Genomic DNA, 12,847 nt, shown 5'->3' with positions numbered 1-12,847 from the left:
CTCAGCCCCCGATGATGGATCCTGAGCCGCTGACCAGGCTTGGTCTTCTCAGGGCTGTAGATGCTCCAGGAAAAAGTCCTGGTCTTTGGTTCTTCAGAGTGGTCTCCCCATTCCCTCAGCTGCCTCCCTCTGACTTTTAGGGAAGAGTGTTGACTCTCCAGTTAGAGGCCGTGCATCCAAATCAACAGTGACTAACATTTGTCTAGTTATCTAGCACTGCGGGCTAAGTGCTCTACAATGATCTCGTTTTATCCTCACCACAGCTCCTTGAGGTGGGTGCTATTATCCCCATTTTACAGAGGAAGAAACTGAGGCAAACAGGTTAAATGACTTGCCCATGGTCATATAGTGGGCGGTGTCTGAGGCTGGATCTGACATTGTCCTCCTGACTCCAGGCCTGGTGCTCTCTCTACTGTGCAACCTAGTTAACAATGAACTACTCTGGGCCTCTAGGCCTTCATCTTTAAAAGGGGACTAAGTGACCTCCAAAGCCCCCTCCCATGCTACATCTGTCATCCTCAGAAACTCTGGTGTTTTTTCTGCCTAGAATGTTTCACATATGCCCATTTCCATCCCGACTTCCCCATGCCCTGCCCCTCCTCAATCATTAATCACCATTCCCCCATTAATCTCCGTGTTTTACATCTTTTTAAAAAGTTAATTTTATTGATAAAACAAGTGTGTTTTTAGCTAACCTACATCTCCACTGTACCCATCCTTCCATTCTCTCCCAGAAAGCCATCCTTCCTAATATTTTTAAAGGGAAAAAAAAACCCCTTCATAAGAATACAACGTTGAAAGTTTGGCATTCCATTCAGGGCTCCTCCCCGTGTTCTCCCACTGCTGCCAAGCAGGGCTTTGGGGCGGGGTTCTTCGGTCTCCTCTTTGAGGCCAAGTTTGGTCAGGATAATTGATTAGCTTGATTTCAGCTGTTTTCTCCCTGTTCTCTTCTAGGGTCATAGCCACCCCGGTTCTGGCACGTTAGAAGGCTGCGCTGGCTGAACTAATGTGCACTTGTAGTTTCCACAGCATCTTCCTTGAGAAAGTAAACAACATCTTGTGGAATTGTTTAGAGCTGGGATTTGTTCTAGCCTGTGTCCTCACTCCTTCCCCTAGGGGGGAGGGGAGGAGCGGTGCTCAGAGGACCTGGCCTCCAGGCTCGCCCCTCCAGGGAGGCTAAGCAAGCCCCGGGAGGTGATTTGCATAGAGTCGCCAGATGTATGATGGGAGTGAGGAGAGGCCCTGCTTCTAAATCGGGGAAAACCCGAGTTCCCCCCTTGGCCCCGCACGTGCTGACTTCGCAGGCCGGTGGGCAGCTGCTGGCACTGATGACGTAGGGATGCAGCCCAAAACTAAACTGACCTAGAGAATGAACTGGCCGTAAGGGGTGACGCCGCAGGGGCAGAAGAGCTCAAAAGGGGGGCTGGCTCGGGCGTCCTTGGTGGGCTGAATGATGAGAAGGTGGAGATGCTCCTTGTCTTGAGAAAGCAAAGGGGCTGATCGCCTTCTCCAGTGGGTTTGGGAACGGAAGCAGCAGGGACCTAGAGGCAGGAGGGGGGAAGCTTCTGGGAATGTGTCTGTTCCTCGGGTTCCTTGGGGGGGATGAAAGGTGGGGGCTCTCCGCGCCTACAATCCCCGGTAGTGCTGGTCAGGGATAACTGGACGGAGCTGCCTCAGGACCGCGCGTCTCCTTGGAGACAGAGCCCGCTCTCCCTCCGGACGAATCCAGCCAGACCTGTTCCCTCCGCTGCCGCCAGGGGGCGAGATGGGTGGGGCGGAGCGGGAGGAAGCACGCCCCGGAAGTGCAAAAGTCGGTGGAGGAAAGGGCGGGACATGGGGGGCGGAGGTCGGGAAGATGGCGTGGAGGACCTGGGCTCGGAGTGGCTGGGGCTGCGGGAGCCCGGCATGGGGGGCGCCGGGGGCCGAGGGCCGGGAGCTCTGCGCCGGCCGGGCCCCCGCCCTGCTGCTGGGCCCCAGGTAAGGGCGGGGCCGAGGCTGGGCGCGGCCTGGGCCCCGGCATCCCCTCCCCGGTTCGGGCCCGGAGGGCCCTGACCCCGCCTCCTGGTTTGTCCCTCTGCGCCCTGAGAGGGCCCCCCCCCCCCCCCCCCCCCCCCGTGCCAGCCCTGGACCTAGAGCTGACCTCCCAGCCCCTGTTTGTGCAGAGGGAGAAACTGAGGCCCAGAGAGGCGCGTGACTGGCCGAGGCCCCCTGCCCCCTTATTCCCACCATGTCTCACTTTCTTATCCTCCTCTGTCAAACGAGGTATTTGTGTACGTGGCACATAGTAGGCGCTTAATAAAGGCTCGTTTTCTTTCCCCCTTCTCTCCTAGTTCTCTCCTGACCCCCCCCCCCTTTTCCTTTGTGCCTAATTTAATTCCTGGAGCAAGTATTAGGAGCCTGCTGTGTGCAGGGGCCCTGCCGGGCTCCGGGAGGGGCGCTTAGGAGTGATTCTTGGCGAGGAGGGGGCACAGAGGTGGGAGATGAAATGTCACGCGGGGGAAGCGAAAGGAGATGAAGAGAGGCGAGGACAGAGGCCGTGGGGGGCCCGACAGCGTTGGGCTCCGTGTTTGGCGGCTGCACCTGTGGGGACGGTCCGGAAGCTGTGGGAAGGGCAGGATCGGGCCGGGAGGTCCCCCCTGACCCTGCCGCCTGGGGGGGCGTCGGGGCCGGGCGGACGTCTGTCCCAGCCGGCCCTCGCAGCGGGCTAGGCTGAGCTGCCCGGCTCCAGGTGAGCCCTGGCCACCGCAGGCTGGATTTCCGGTAACTTGGGAGTCGGTGATACAATGTAGCCCTAGCCTTGGGACCCTTCCCTCCCTCTCTGAACTCCGCGAGGGCGAAGTGGAGGCAGGAAAGGGACGAAAAGATTAAGTGACTTGGTAGCGGTGGAGAAGGGCTGAGATGGCAGCAGCCTTTGACCCTGTGCTTGCCCCAAATTCCAGCCCCTGTGGACATTTGGCCTTAGCTTATAGACTAGCCGTGGAGAGCAGGAAGAACACCGAGGTGGGTAGAGAGTGCCTGGGGTCCAGCTGTCCAGCGGCAGCTGAGGGGCTGCCCTTTAGGCTGGTCCATGAGTGTGCCGATGATGTGGGACTCGCATTGCCAATGGAAAACAGACAGGCCGACCAGAATGAATGGGAAGCTGCACTGGAGACATTACTCGATACATTAAGAATCCCAAGTGTTTCCCAGAAGCAAAGGCACATCCCTGTTGTTAAGACGCTGAGCCAAATGTTGCCTTTCTGTCCTGTTCTAGCTGTAGTTTACAAGGTGCTCGGTATTTATTCTGTGTGACCCTGTGGTCCCTGCCAGTCTCAGGTCAGTGATCCGCACAACAAACCGTTGAGGTTTTTATTGAGAGACAGAGAAAAATCAGCACAGCCCTTCCTGGACTGGCCTCTTAGTGCAAAAGGCAAGACTAGAACCCAGATCTTGTCATTCCTAGGCGGCTGCCCCTTCCCTTCTTAGGCCTTCTAAAGGTGGGCCATTACTTAGCCTCTAAGTGCCCCCAAGAGACGAAAGACTAGAACTCACCCAGAAATTGCTAATCAGCATCTGTGGAAGAAGTCTCCATACAAGGAGTTCCCTGCATTTGTGGTGTTGCAAGGCCAAAAATAAAATCACATGATGCTAGGCAGAAAGAAGAACTAGAAAAGAAACAAAGCAGGCTTCACAGTGTTTGCCATCCACGTCTCACCTTGAGAAGTCACAGTGTTGCATGCAAATCAAGGGCCAGCTAGCTTGTCTCAGTCCTTGCATTCACTGGCCATGCGCAGCAGGAGGGTCCCAAGGACGCTGACGCTGATGTGGGAAGGTTTTTGGAGAAATGCAGAATTGAGCCAAATGTTACCTGGTTGTGTAAAAATGGATGTGCAAAAAATCTAATTAAACATGTTTATTTAGCAGTTAGAGGACATGTCCACCTACACAAGGGTGCATTTGTGCTTGTGATTCTGCAGGAGGCAGAGTGTTGGTGATAGAAGCGAGGCAAGGACATGAGTCGTTCCTTGTTAAGTGCCTGCTCCCAGGGCAGGCCAGAGTGCCCACAGCGCCAGTTTTTTCTTTTGTCGTTGTAGACGCCACATGGCAGGAAGTGCCTAATAAATGCTGGTTGGATTCGATTGGCCAGGTACAAAGTTTAGGCAAGGCATGATCTTGTCCCAAAGAGCAGGTTTCAGTCCTATAAGAGGATAAAATGCTAAAACAGAAGGAGGATTGTGGGATCACAGATGTAGAGCTGTCAGGGGCCTTAGTGGCCAGCTAGTGACGTGTCTGACCCACTCAGGCAGGAAGCATCCGAGTGGTGACTAGAAAGCGGGTCCTCGGACTCCCTCGCTAGTGCCTGAGTGCTTTAGAGAGAAATCTGAGTGCTAGCTGAGGTCTAAAGGGAAGGTCGTTGTGTTAGAGGAAACTTCCCAAAGCAGCTGCCATTCAACTAAGGGGTAGGAGATCCATGGGCACAATGGGCAAGATAGAAGCCTGAGCAGAGGTGTAGGGTGGGAGATGAGTGATGTGCCTGTTTGGGAGGCCCAAGGTTGTCCGGGTTTGGTGTCAGGACAGAGGGAGCATCATTTCCTATCGATCTCCAATGATTGGGAAATGATGCTGTCAAGGCTGAGGAGTATTACAGATCGGGTATGAGAGGTGAGAGAGAGCAAGACTCAATAATCCCAAGGTTACAAACATGGCAGATGGGGTCAGTGGTGCTGTCATAGACAAAGAACAGGGTCCAAAGAGAGAACAAGAACAGGGGGAAAACTTGGAAAACGTCATTTGCCACCTGTCAAATTTCAGGTGCTGGTGGGATAGCACAGTGAAAAAGAACTAGAAATAGACATTGGAAAGCACCTTCGTGAAGGTGAGAGAATGAAGGATCTTGCCAGAGTTGAGAGCAAAGAGGACAGAGCCAAAGAGCCCATATGGCTTCATTCAAAACTGTTCATGTTGGGCTGATTTCCTTTCCTCTTGGGACAGGGTTATTAGGTAGATAGAGTAGGAGATGGAAGCTTTTCACAGTAAAGCAGAAGGCCCGGAGGAACTCTCTTCTCTCTCCTGTTCCCTCTCCTCCATCCTGTTCCCTTCCTCTCCTCTCCACCCTCCCTTCCCTTTTCATCCCTTGGCTCTCCTCTCTCCTTTGCCATCTGACCACCATCCTTGTTGGGGTTTTGTTTGACTCCTCCCTGGCCACTACTTAGGACAGACTTGTCTGGGTGTATGTTGTTTTACTCCAGATGAATGTGAACTCCGTGATGGCAAGGATTTTCTTTTCTGGTCTTTGTCTCCTGAGCAACTGGGGCAGGCCTTGCCATATAGCAGGTGTTGGATTCATGCTTTTCGAATGAATGCGTGAATGCTGTAGATCTAGTCTGCCTAGATGTCACTGAAGCATTGGGTAATGTCTCATGCTATTCTCTATTTTTTAAAAAGTGTTTTGTTGTTGCTTTGTTTTTAAAACACTCCTGTCACTTCAGGGATGCTAGGGGTGGAGTGGAATTCCTGTTCAAGTAAAGGTTAAATTAGGTCATCTCCAAGTTGTTTCCAACTAAGAGATTCTCCAATCTGGGTTCAAGTCCTCCATCTACCTTGTGTTAACTTTGATCTTGGCCAAGATATTTAACCTTGATGAGCCTTTTCCCTTGTTTGTAAAATTATCATAATTGTACTTGCATTATCTACCTTATAAAGTAGTTTTGAGAAATACAATTATGGAAAGCAGTCTGAACTATTCTCTGGGAGAGTGGGCAAAAGGGAGAATATAATGGGAAATAAAGGCCATGTGCAAACAAGATTTTGATCAAATTTATTTTAAAATGTAAGCTGTCACTTCCCAGCGACTCCCTCTACTCCCATGGAATTCTCCCTTATAATAAGGACAGTTCTCCATACCCCACGTGACTCAACCATCTTCCTCCCTTCTCTCCTCCTTCCCTTCAGGGTCATTCTCCTTGCCAAGGCCCTTGGTCCCAAGCCCTCCCATCTTCTCCAGCAGATTGCCCTCCCCCTCCTCCTCATCCTCTGACTTCTCTTCAGCCTCTCTTGAGGTCTGCTGGCCTCTTCCCTGCTGCCCACAAACATGCCGGTATTTTCCCCATCCTTAGAAAGCCTTCATTCATCCTACTGTCCTCGACTTGATTATAAACTTATCTCTTCAGTCTGGTTCAGCTGATTCTGCCCACGCTGGTTACCCAGGATTTCTTACAAGGCCTTTTCTCAGTCCTCATCCTTTGCCTCTCTGCAATCATTCTCTTCTCCAGCGTACTTCCCTCTAGGTTGTTGTAACCCTGCTCTCCTGGTTCGGTTTCTCTCTGTCCAGCTTCCTTTTCTTAGTGTCCTTGGCGGGTTCTTCATCCCATCATGCCTGCTAACCATGTCCTGGACTCTCTTCTCTTTTTTCCCTTGACAGTCCCTCACTTGGGGATTTCATTATGTCCCGCGAGCTCAGTTATCATCTATACAGGTAACTCCCAGATCTCTATATCTAGCCCTGTTTCTCTTCTGAGTTACAGTCAGGCATTTCCAGCTGTCTCTTGGACATCTCAGACTGGATGCCACTTCCACAGGCATCTCACATGCAACATATCCAAGACAACTCATTGTCTTTCCCCCTAAATCCTCCTTCCTTCCAAATTTCCTTATTACTGTCAAGGATACCAGTCAGTCAGTAAACTACCAGGCATCGTGCTGAGCGCTGGGGATACGAAGAGGCAAAAGACAGCACAGTGTAGTCAGGACAAATAAGAAATCACTAACAGAAGGAAGGCATTGGCACTAAGAGGGTTTGGGGAAGGCTTCCTGTACAAGCTGGGATTTTAGCTGAGACTTAAAGGAAGCCAGGCAGGTCAGTACACAGAAAGGAGGAGGGAGATTATTCCAGGCTCGGAGGACAGCTGGAGAAATGCCTAGAGCAGAGAGGTTGAGAGTTTTGTTGGTGCAACAGCCAAGAGGCCAGAGTCACTGGATCTTAGAGTGTGTGTGCACACGTGTGTGTACATGTGTTTGTGGGTGTGTGTGTTGGGGATTAAGGTTTAAACACTGGAAAAGTGGGAGGCCACTAGAGTTCTACGTGGCAAAGGTGAGGCTTATTTGCAAATGGACAGCTAAGAGCTACCTGTTGGGCAAAAGCCATCTTAATTTAGGATTTAAAAAGCGATGAACAATTTTTATAAAGCTTTGAATTATCAAATTGAATTTAGAAATGAGCTGACGACACTTTGAACTCAGTGAAAGGTTAACTCATTATCTGTTATTTTCATAAAACTTTCTTCAAAAAAACCTAAGCTTTGGTTCTTGTACTTGACACCTTCTCATGTTGTTCTCCTCTTCTCCACATACCAGCCTTTCCCCACCAGGCACCTTCACTTGCACCAGAAAAACAGAAACCCAGATCCCTGGCCAGGGCCGCCAGCTTCTCTTGGTCAGATGTGGGCCCAGGCAATCACTTACATTGTTTTAATGCTGCCTCGGGTCAGGTCTCTTTCCCTTTTCCTCCTTCAGTGTTTCTGTGTAGCTTGTCTAGTTCACTTTTGAAACAAAGCTTCACAGAAAATGCCCATCTTATGATGTGATCCGTGCTGTTATGGGACTGAAAGCTCAGGTAACGGACACAAAGGGTCTTTGCTATTGGCTGAGCCTTTCTGACTTCTCTATGTCAGAAGCTCACAAAACTCCTTAGGATCTCTTAAAAATTCTGCATTTGAACGACTCCTCAAACTCTTCCTTACTTAGCACCTGCTGTGCCCACCACATTAGGCTAGGGCTGGATGAGACAGAGTTGGACTGCCCTCATGCAACTTACCTTCTAGCCAGGGAATGTGACATACACAGGAATAACAAGCAGGAATTTGACAGAGAATAGAGATGTGTTTCAAGAGATAAAGATGGGAAGGTTCTTGCATCCAGTTGGGTATGTAAAGAAAGAACCTGTCCCTGACTGTTGGACAAAATATGTGTAACTCTGTGTGTAGTATATTGAACCCAGTACTCTTCTGTAAAGCAGATTGCCTTTTCTGTGATAGTAGAGAACAGGTTAGAGAATTTAAACATTTTTTATATTAGATTTGATTGCAGTTTGATGGACCACCTACTGTTTGGAAGGGTATATAAACTGTGAGTCTGCCACCATGATTGTCTTTTTTTTTTTTTTTTGTAATTTTTTTTTTAAGTGATCGGGGTTAAGTAATTTGCTCAAGGTTACACGGCCAGTTATTTCTGGGTGTGGTGCTAAGTATCTGAGCCCAGATTTGATCCCTGGGTCATCCCGACACTGGAGCCAGTGCTCTTACTCGCTGAGACATCTGGCCGCCCCCATGATTGTCTTTTGTCTAAGAGAGATGGCCAAATGATGGACATCATTTTATTAATAACATGCTGTTCTCATTAATAAAATGACTAAATTACCTAGAAACTATATTTCTTGAACCTTTTTAAATGTCACAGGACAGTATTTCTAGTTGAATATGTTTGATGCCCTGGAAATTGGCCCTCAAAATGTTTCAGCTCCAAATTGGAAAAGCTTTCCTTCTTTTTCCCCCTTATAACTTCTTTCTAGGAATGAATACTAGTCATCTGGAGTCAGAGGACCTGGGTTCAAATTCTACCTCTGACACAACTTTAATCACCTTGAACAAGTCCCTTGATTTCCCTGGGCCTCAGTTTCTTTATCTGTGAAAGGAGATAGCCTCTTAGGTCCACAATCCTGTGATCTCTCAAACTGACTGAAAGCACCAGCTTTAATGAAGTGCCCTTAGTTTCTTAATTTGTCATTTTCTGAATTATTTCTCCTTGGGGCCTTGAAAGGAAATCCTGGATTTAAGCCCTCTGATGTCCTCTGGCCTGTCAGGCTGCCCACTGGGGAACAGTGAACCAACGGCTCATTGAAGGGCATCACACTGATGCGGTTTGAGGGGGATTCAGAGAACCCTCCCCCCAAGACTGAAGCACAGGAAAGGTCGTCTGTAATGAATTCACAGACTCAAGCATTCTCTAAGTCAAGGTGGCAAAGGTTTATTGTAACATCAATATAGCGGGCAGAGCTCCTTAGGGTACTTGCATTCCTCAAGGAATTTGCAACCTGACAGGCATCTAAAGCTTATATAGGAAAAGGAGTGGATTATCTGGCAGATATGCTAATTAGGTGATAATTTACAAGCTTGGTTGAAGAAGTCAAGAGAAGCCAGGGGAATGGTTTTCTCAGGGGTGCATTTTTGGTCTGTTACATCTGTAGCAAGATAGCTTTGGGAGTTGATGCCTGTAGCTTGACCGCTGTATTGAATATGGTAACTTTGGGAATCAATACATGATAATTCTGTGGTTACAAGATAGTCCTGTTTTTACAAGAGAATTTCTTCAGAGGTCAGCTTGTTCTTGTGATGGGGAAAGATAATTTGTTTTACTGGGGCCCACTCATGAGTAATTCCTAGGCTTAGTGTCCTTGGGCTGGGGAGAAAACTGTCAGGGATAGTGTTTTGAAGCCAGGGAGAAATGTGATCTTGGAACTGGGGTCCAAGCACAAGGACCCAAGCACCCCCTTAGTGAGAGTAAAAAACAGCCCTGTTCCTAACCCCTCTTTTTTCTTCCCAGGTTTAACTTCTTTATTCAGTCAAAAAATGGATTCAGAAAAGGCCCCAGAAAGATTGAGCCTCGACGCCCAGATGGAGGGCTAGTCAATGAAGGCTATCGGAGAAGTGCTTTGACCCCTCCAGTGGAAGAGTCTCTCTTTTATACATCTCCCTACCCTCTAAGGAACCTTGTGAAGCCTTTGGTTTTTACTATTGGGGTAAGAGTCCCTGCCCTTTGGGGTTAGCTGTCACATTTGTCCTGCTTGCCAGGCTTTGGAGTGAGGCTTAGTCTGAAACCTGGCAGCCAAGGCCTCCAGGGGCCCAGAGCTGGGCTGGCAGCAGTGGGTGTGGCTCAGCCCTAGGGGAAGGAGTCATACCTGGAGCTTCTGGGGCCTCCTGCCTGGCATGTGACTTTGAACGGTCAAGAGGACGTTCTACTCATCTTTCTCTGTTTTGGGGGGGATGGGATGGGGAGCCAGAACTGTGCTTTCATGGATGTGTGGCAGCTCCCACCCCTTAACTTCTCATTTTAGAAAGCTGCCTTGGCGGCACTAAGGTGCACCATGCCCAGGTTGCACTGCTCAGATGGCCCAGGGAGGTCTCTTGACTGCAAGGCCACTGTCTGTCCATTGCGCTTTGTGATGCCTTACTTATAAAATGTGATTCTAACTGCTGTGGGGCCATTTAAAAAAAAATACCTGGGCTTAACAGGCCCAATTTATACAACTGGACCTAGGCAAAAGGAAATCATTGAAATAATTTTCTATTCAGGGAGTCATTTTTAAGTGCCTGCCATGTATTCAGCCCTGATAGACTCCTTCCCACTTATTAATCTAAGAGCAGTGAGTATGAAATGATGGGGTGGGGTTCCCCTTACAAACATTTTCCTGTTTTACTTGCCTAATTGTATAACATGTCCCATATTCTGCAGTTTACAGGGTGTGCGTTTGGGTCAGCCGCTATCTGGCAGTATGAATCCCTGAAATCCAGGGTCCAGAGCTACTTTGATGCTGTAAAGGCAGATTGGTTGGATAGCTTAACGCCTCAGAAGGAAGGAAACTTCAGGAAGCAGGTAAAGACTTGTTCCTTTTTCTTTAGGATTGCTGAGTGTTTGTGCTGTACTGCCTTCTGTAGTAAGAATCTGCCAGGTGCCCGCTGTGAGTCAGTGACTCCTGAGAAGCCCCGGGGCTTGTCATGGTGCCCTTCTGTTCAGATCCTCTGTCTCTTGTCAGCCTGCCCAGCAGGGTGGGGGTTAGTTCAAGGAGTCAGTGGGATGTGGAGGGGCGTGGATAGGGGACAGCAGCTCTGGCTTGTCATTCTTTTGCCTGGTAGATGTCCCTTTTAACTTGCTTTTTAATATTTAACATTTGATGTGTTAAATAATGCATTTTGGATTAAATAACCTTTAGGTTCATTTCCAAAAAAGATAGCTTTGCCATTTTGCACCTTGTTACAGTCATAGTTCATGGTAGAGCCAGTGACTCCCAGTTTGTCCCAAATGAGCCTTCTGAGTCAGGTGTGAGAAAGAGAGTGAAAGAGAAGGAAAATTACTAATATTTGTAATATTACTATATACTTTACTAATTAACTTTAGTAAAAAAGGAAGAAGGAAAATTACTAATCCAAGAGCTTTTCTGTCTTCCTCCCTTTTTCTAAAGGAACTTTCTCTTGGTCACAGAAGGCTGGGAAGAAGGGTAGTTTCAGCCTTCTTGTTCTACTTGGTGGTTTAGAACCTGTCCTCGATTAGAGAGGATTTGAGAGGTTTTCCTCACTTGGAGGTCATGCTGTTTCTTTCCTTTCTGTTTTCTTCATCATCACAGACACCAGTACCACATCACATTTTGGAATTGTATCATGCCAAGAGGGAATGAGTTAATTTATTGTCAGGGAAGGAACGGTATTTTTAGCATACGAAAGATTTCTATCACATTGACTATATGTGTAAATGCTGACCTGGTCACCCTGAGGAGGTATTTCTCAAGGGGTCTAGAGATAAGCCCCTCATGGAAATAAAGTCACATGACAAACACCACCACCTCAACTCTCGTGACCTGTGCCTCCACTCCCTATCCTCTATTTACTGGGTAGTTGGTTATACCTAAGATCGTGCTGCTGCCCTTAAATTCCCTTCTGCACTCACAATTGCCTGGCCTCCTTCCCCTCCAACCATATCATTCCTCTTGAGTTTGATTTTCACCTTTGTTGTGACCTTCAGTCCTTTTAGGCCTTTACCCCTTCTCTTACCTCCCCTCTCTCCTCCTAGTCTCAGCATTGTAGTCAGAATTTCCAAAATGCTACTCTCCTTTACCCAGACTTCCTTTTCCCCTTGTCCTCTGCTTTTTACTCTCCTGCTGATTCTGAAACCTGAATGACTTCCACCATCTGCCTTCGTTCCAACTTTGGAAAAAAGAAACTTAAAAGGGACCTGACAGCTGCTTCAGAGAGTTGAAGGGCTGTCCTAGGAAAGAGGGATCAACCTTTTTCCACTGGGATCTAGGGGAAAGAATTAGGAGAAATAGGGGATTGAGGTTTTTTTTTAATTATTAAATTGTTATGATTTCCTGTTTTTTTTCTGTCACCAAATTTTCTCCTAATATTTCTTCCTTCCCCATCCTAGAGAGCCAACCTATGTAAACAAAAAATGTTTTGTAAAGAAAGAAAAAAAATCAGCAAAACTAATCAATATATTGAAAAAGACTGAAAATGCCTTGCACCCGTGGATCTCCTGTTCCTGTGAAGAAATGGGATGGGAATATTTTCTTAATTCTCTTATGTGGGGCCAGGCTTACTTTTTGTAATTTTGCAATATTTACTTTGGATTTTTTGTGATTCTTTCTATTTGCATTGTCACTGTTTATATTTCTTGGTTTTGCTGACTTCACTTAGCATCAATTCATATAAGTCTTTCCAAACTTTTCTAGATCAAGAATATTCATCATTTATGATGCAGTAATATTTCAGGTACCACAACTTGGTGAATCATTGCCCTAGTCAATGGGCAGCCATTCTCTTCCTAATTCTTTATTACTAAAAAAAAAAAAAGTGTTGCTAGAAATATTTCAGTGGACATGAATGGGGCTTTTCTTTCTGTTGCCAGCTTCTGTATAATGTATTCCTAGCAGTGGGATCTCTGGGTCAAATATCATGGACATTTGAGCTGCTTTTCCTAGCTTGACCTCAAATTCCAGCCCTTTAATTTCATGAATGAAGACCTTCTCCCATCTCCTACACACACATACATGTTCGTTCTCTCTCTCTCTCTCTCTCTCTCTCTCTCTCTCTCTCTCTCTCTC

General features: G+C 47.8%; 1 protein-coding gene across 4 annotated transcripts in view; it reads left to right on the top strand.

The window, feature by feature from the left end:
- The first annotated feature begins 689 nt into the window (after nucleotides 1-689).
- PARL (presenilin associated rhomboid like) overlaps nucleotides 690-12,847 on the top strand; it is a 37,628-nt gene continuing 25,470 nt past the window's right edge. For 2 of the 4 annotated variants that reach the window (XM_069089427.1, XM_069089424.1), the window contains exons 1-3: nucleotides 1,820-1,977; nucleotides 9,577-9,772; nucleotides 10,486-10,626. In XM_069089427.1, coding sequence (XP_068945528.1) covers nucleotides 1,856-1,977; nucleotides 9,577-9,772; nucleotides 10,486-10,626 — 459 coding nt within the window. In that variant the 5' untranslated portion in view covers nucleotides 1,820-1,855. Of the gene's footprint in view, nucleotides 1,381-1,819; nucleotides 1,978-9,576; nucleotides 9,773-10,485; nucleotides 10,627-12,847 lie in introns of those variants that run through there. The other 2 variants (XM_069089425.1, XM_069089428.1) reach the window with 2 other exon arrangements.

Source organism: Petaurus breviceps, unplaced genomic scaffold (genome assembly GCF_028583685.1).
Source record: "Petaurus breviceps papuanus isolate PSGF00001 unplaced genomic scaffold, PetGlider_PUasm1.0 186, whole genome shotgun sequence".
NCBI classification, from domain to species: domain Eukaryota; kingdom Metazoa; phylum Chordata; class Mammalia; order Diprotodontia; family Petauridae; genus Petaurus; species Petaurus breviceps.
The sequence above is the reverse complement of the archived record's forward strand: the minus strand, read 5'-3'. Positions and strand labels throughout refer to the sequence as shown.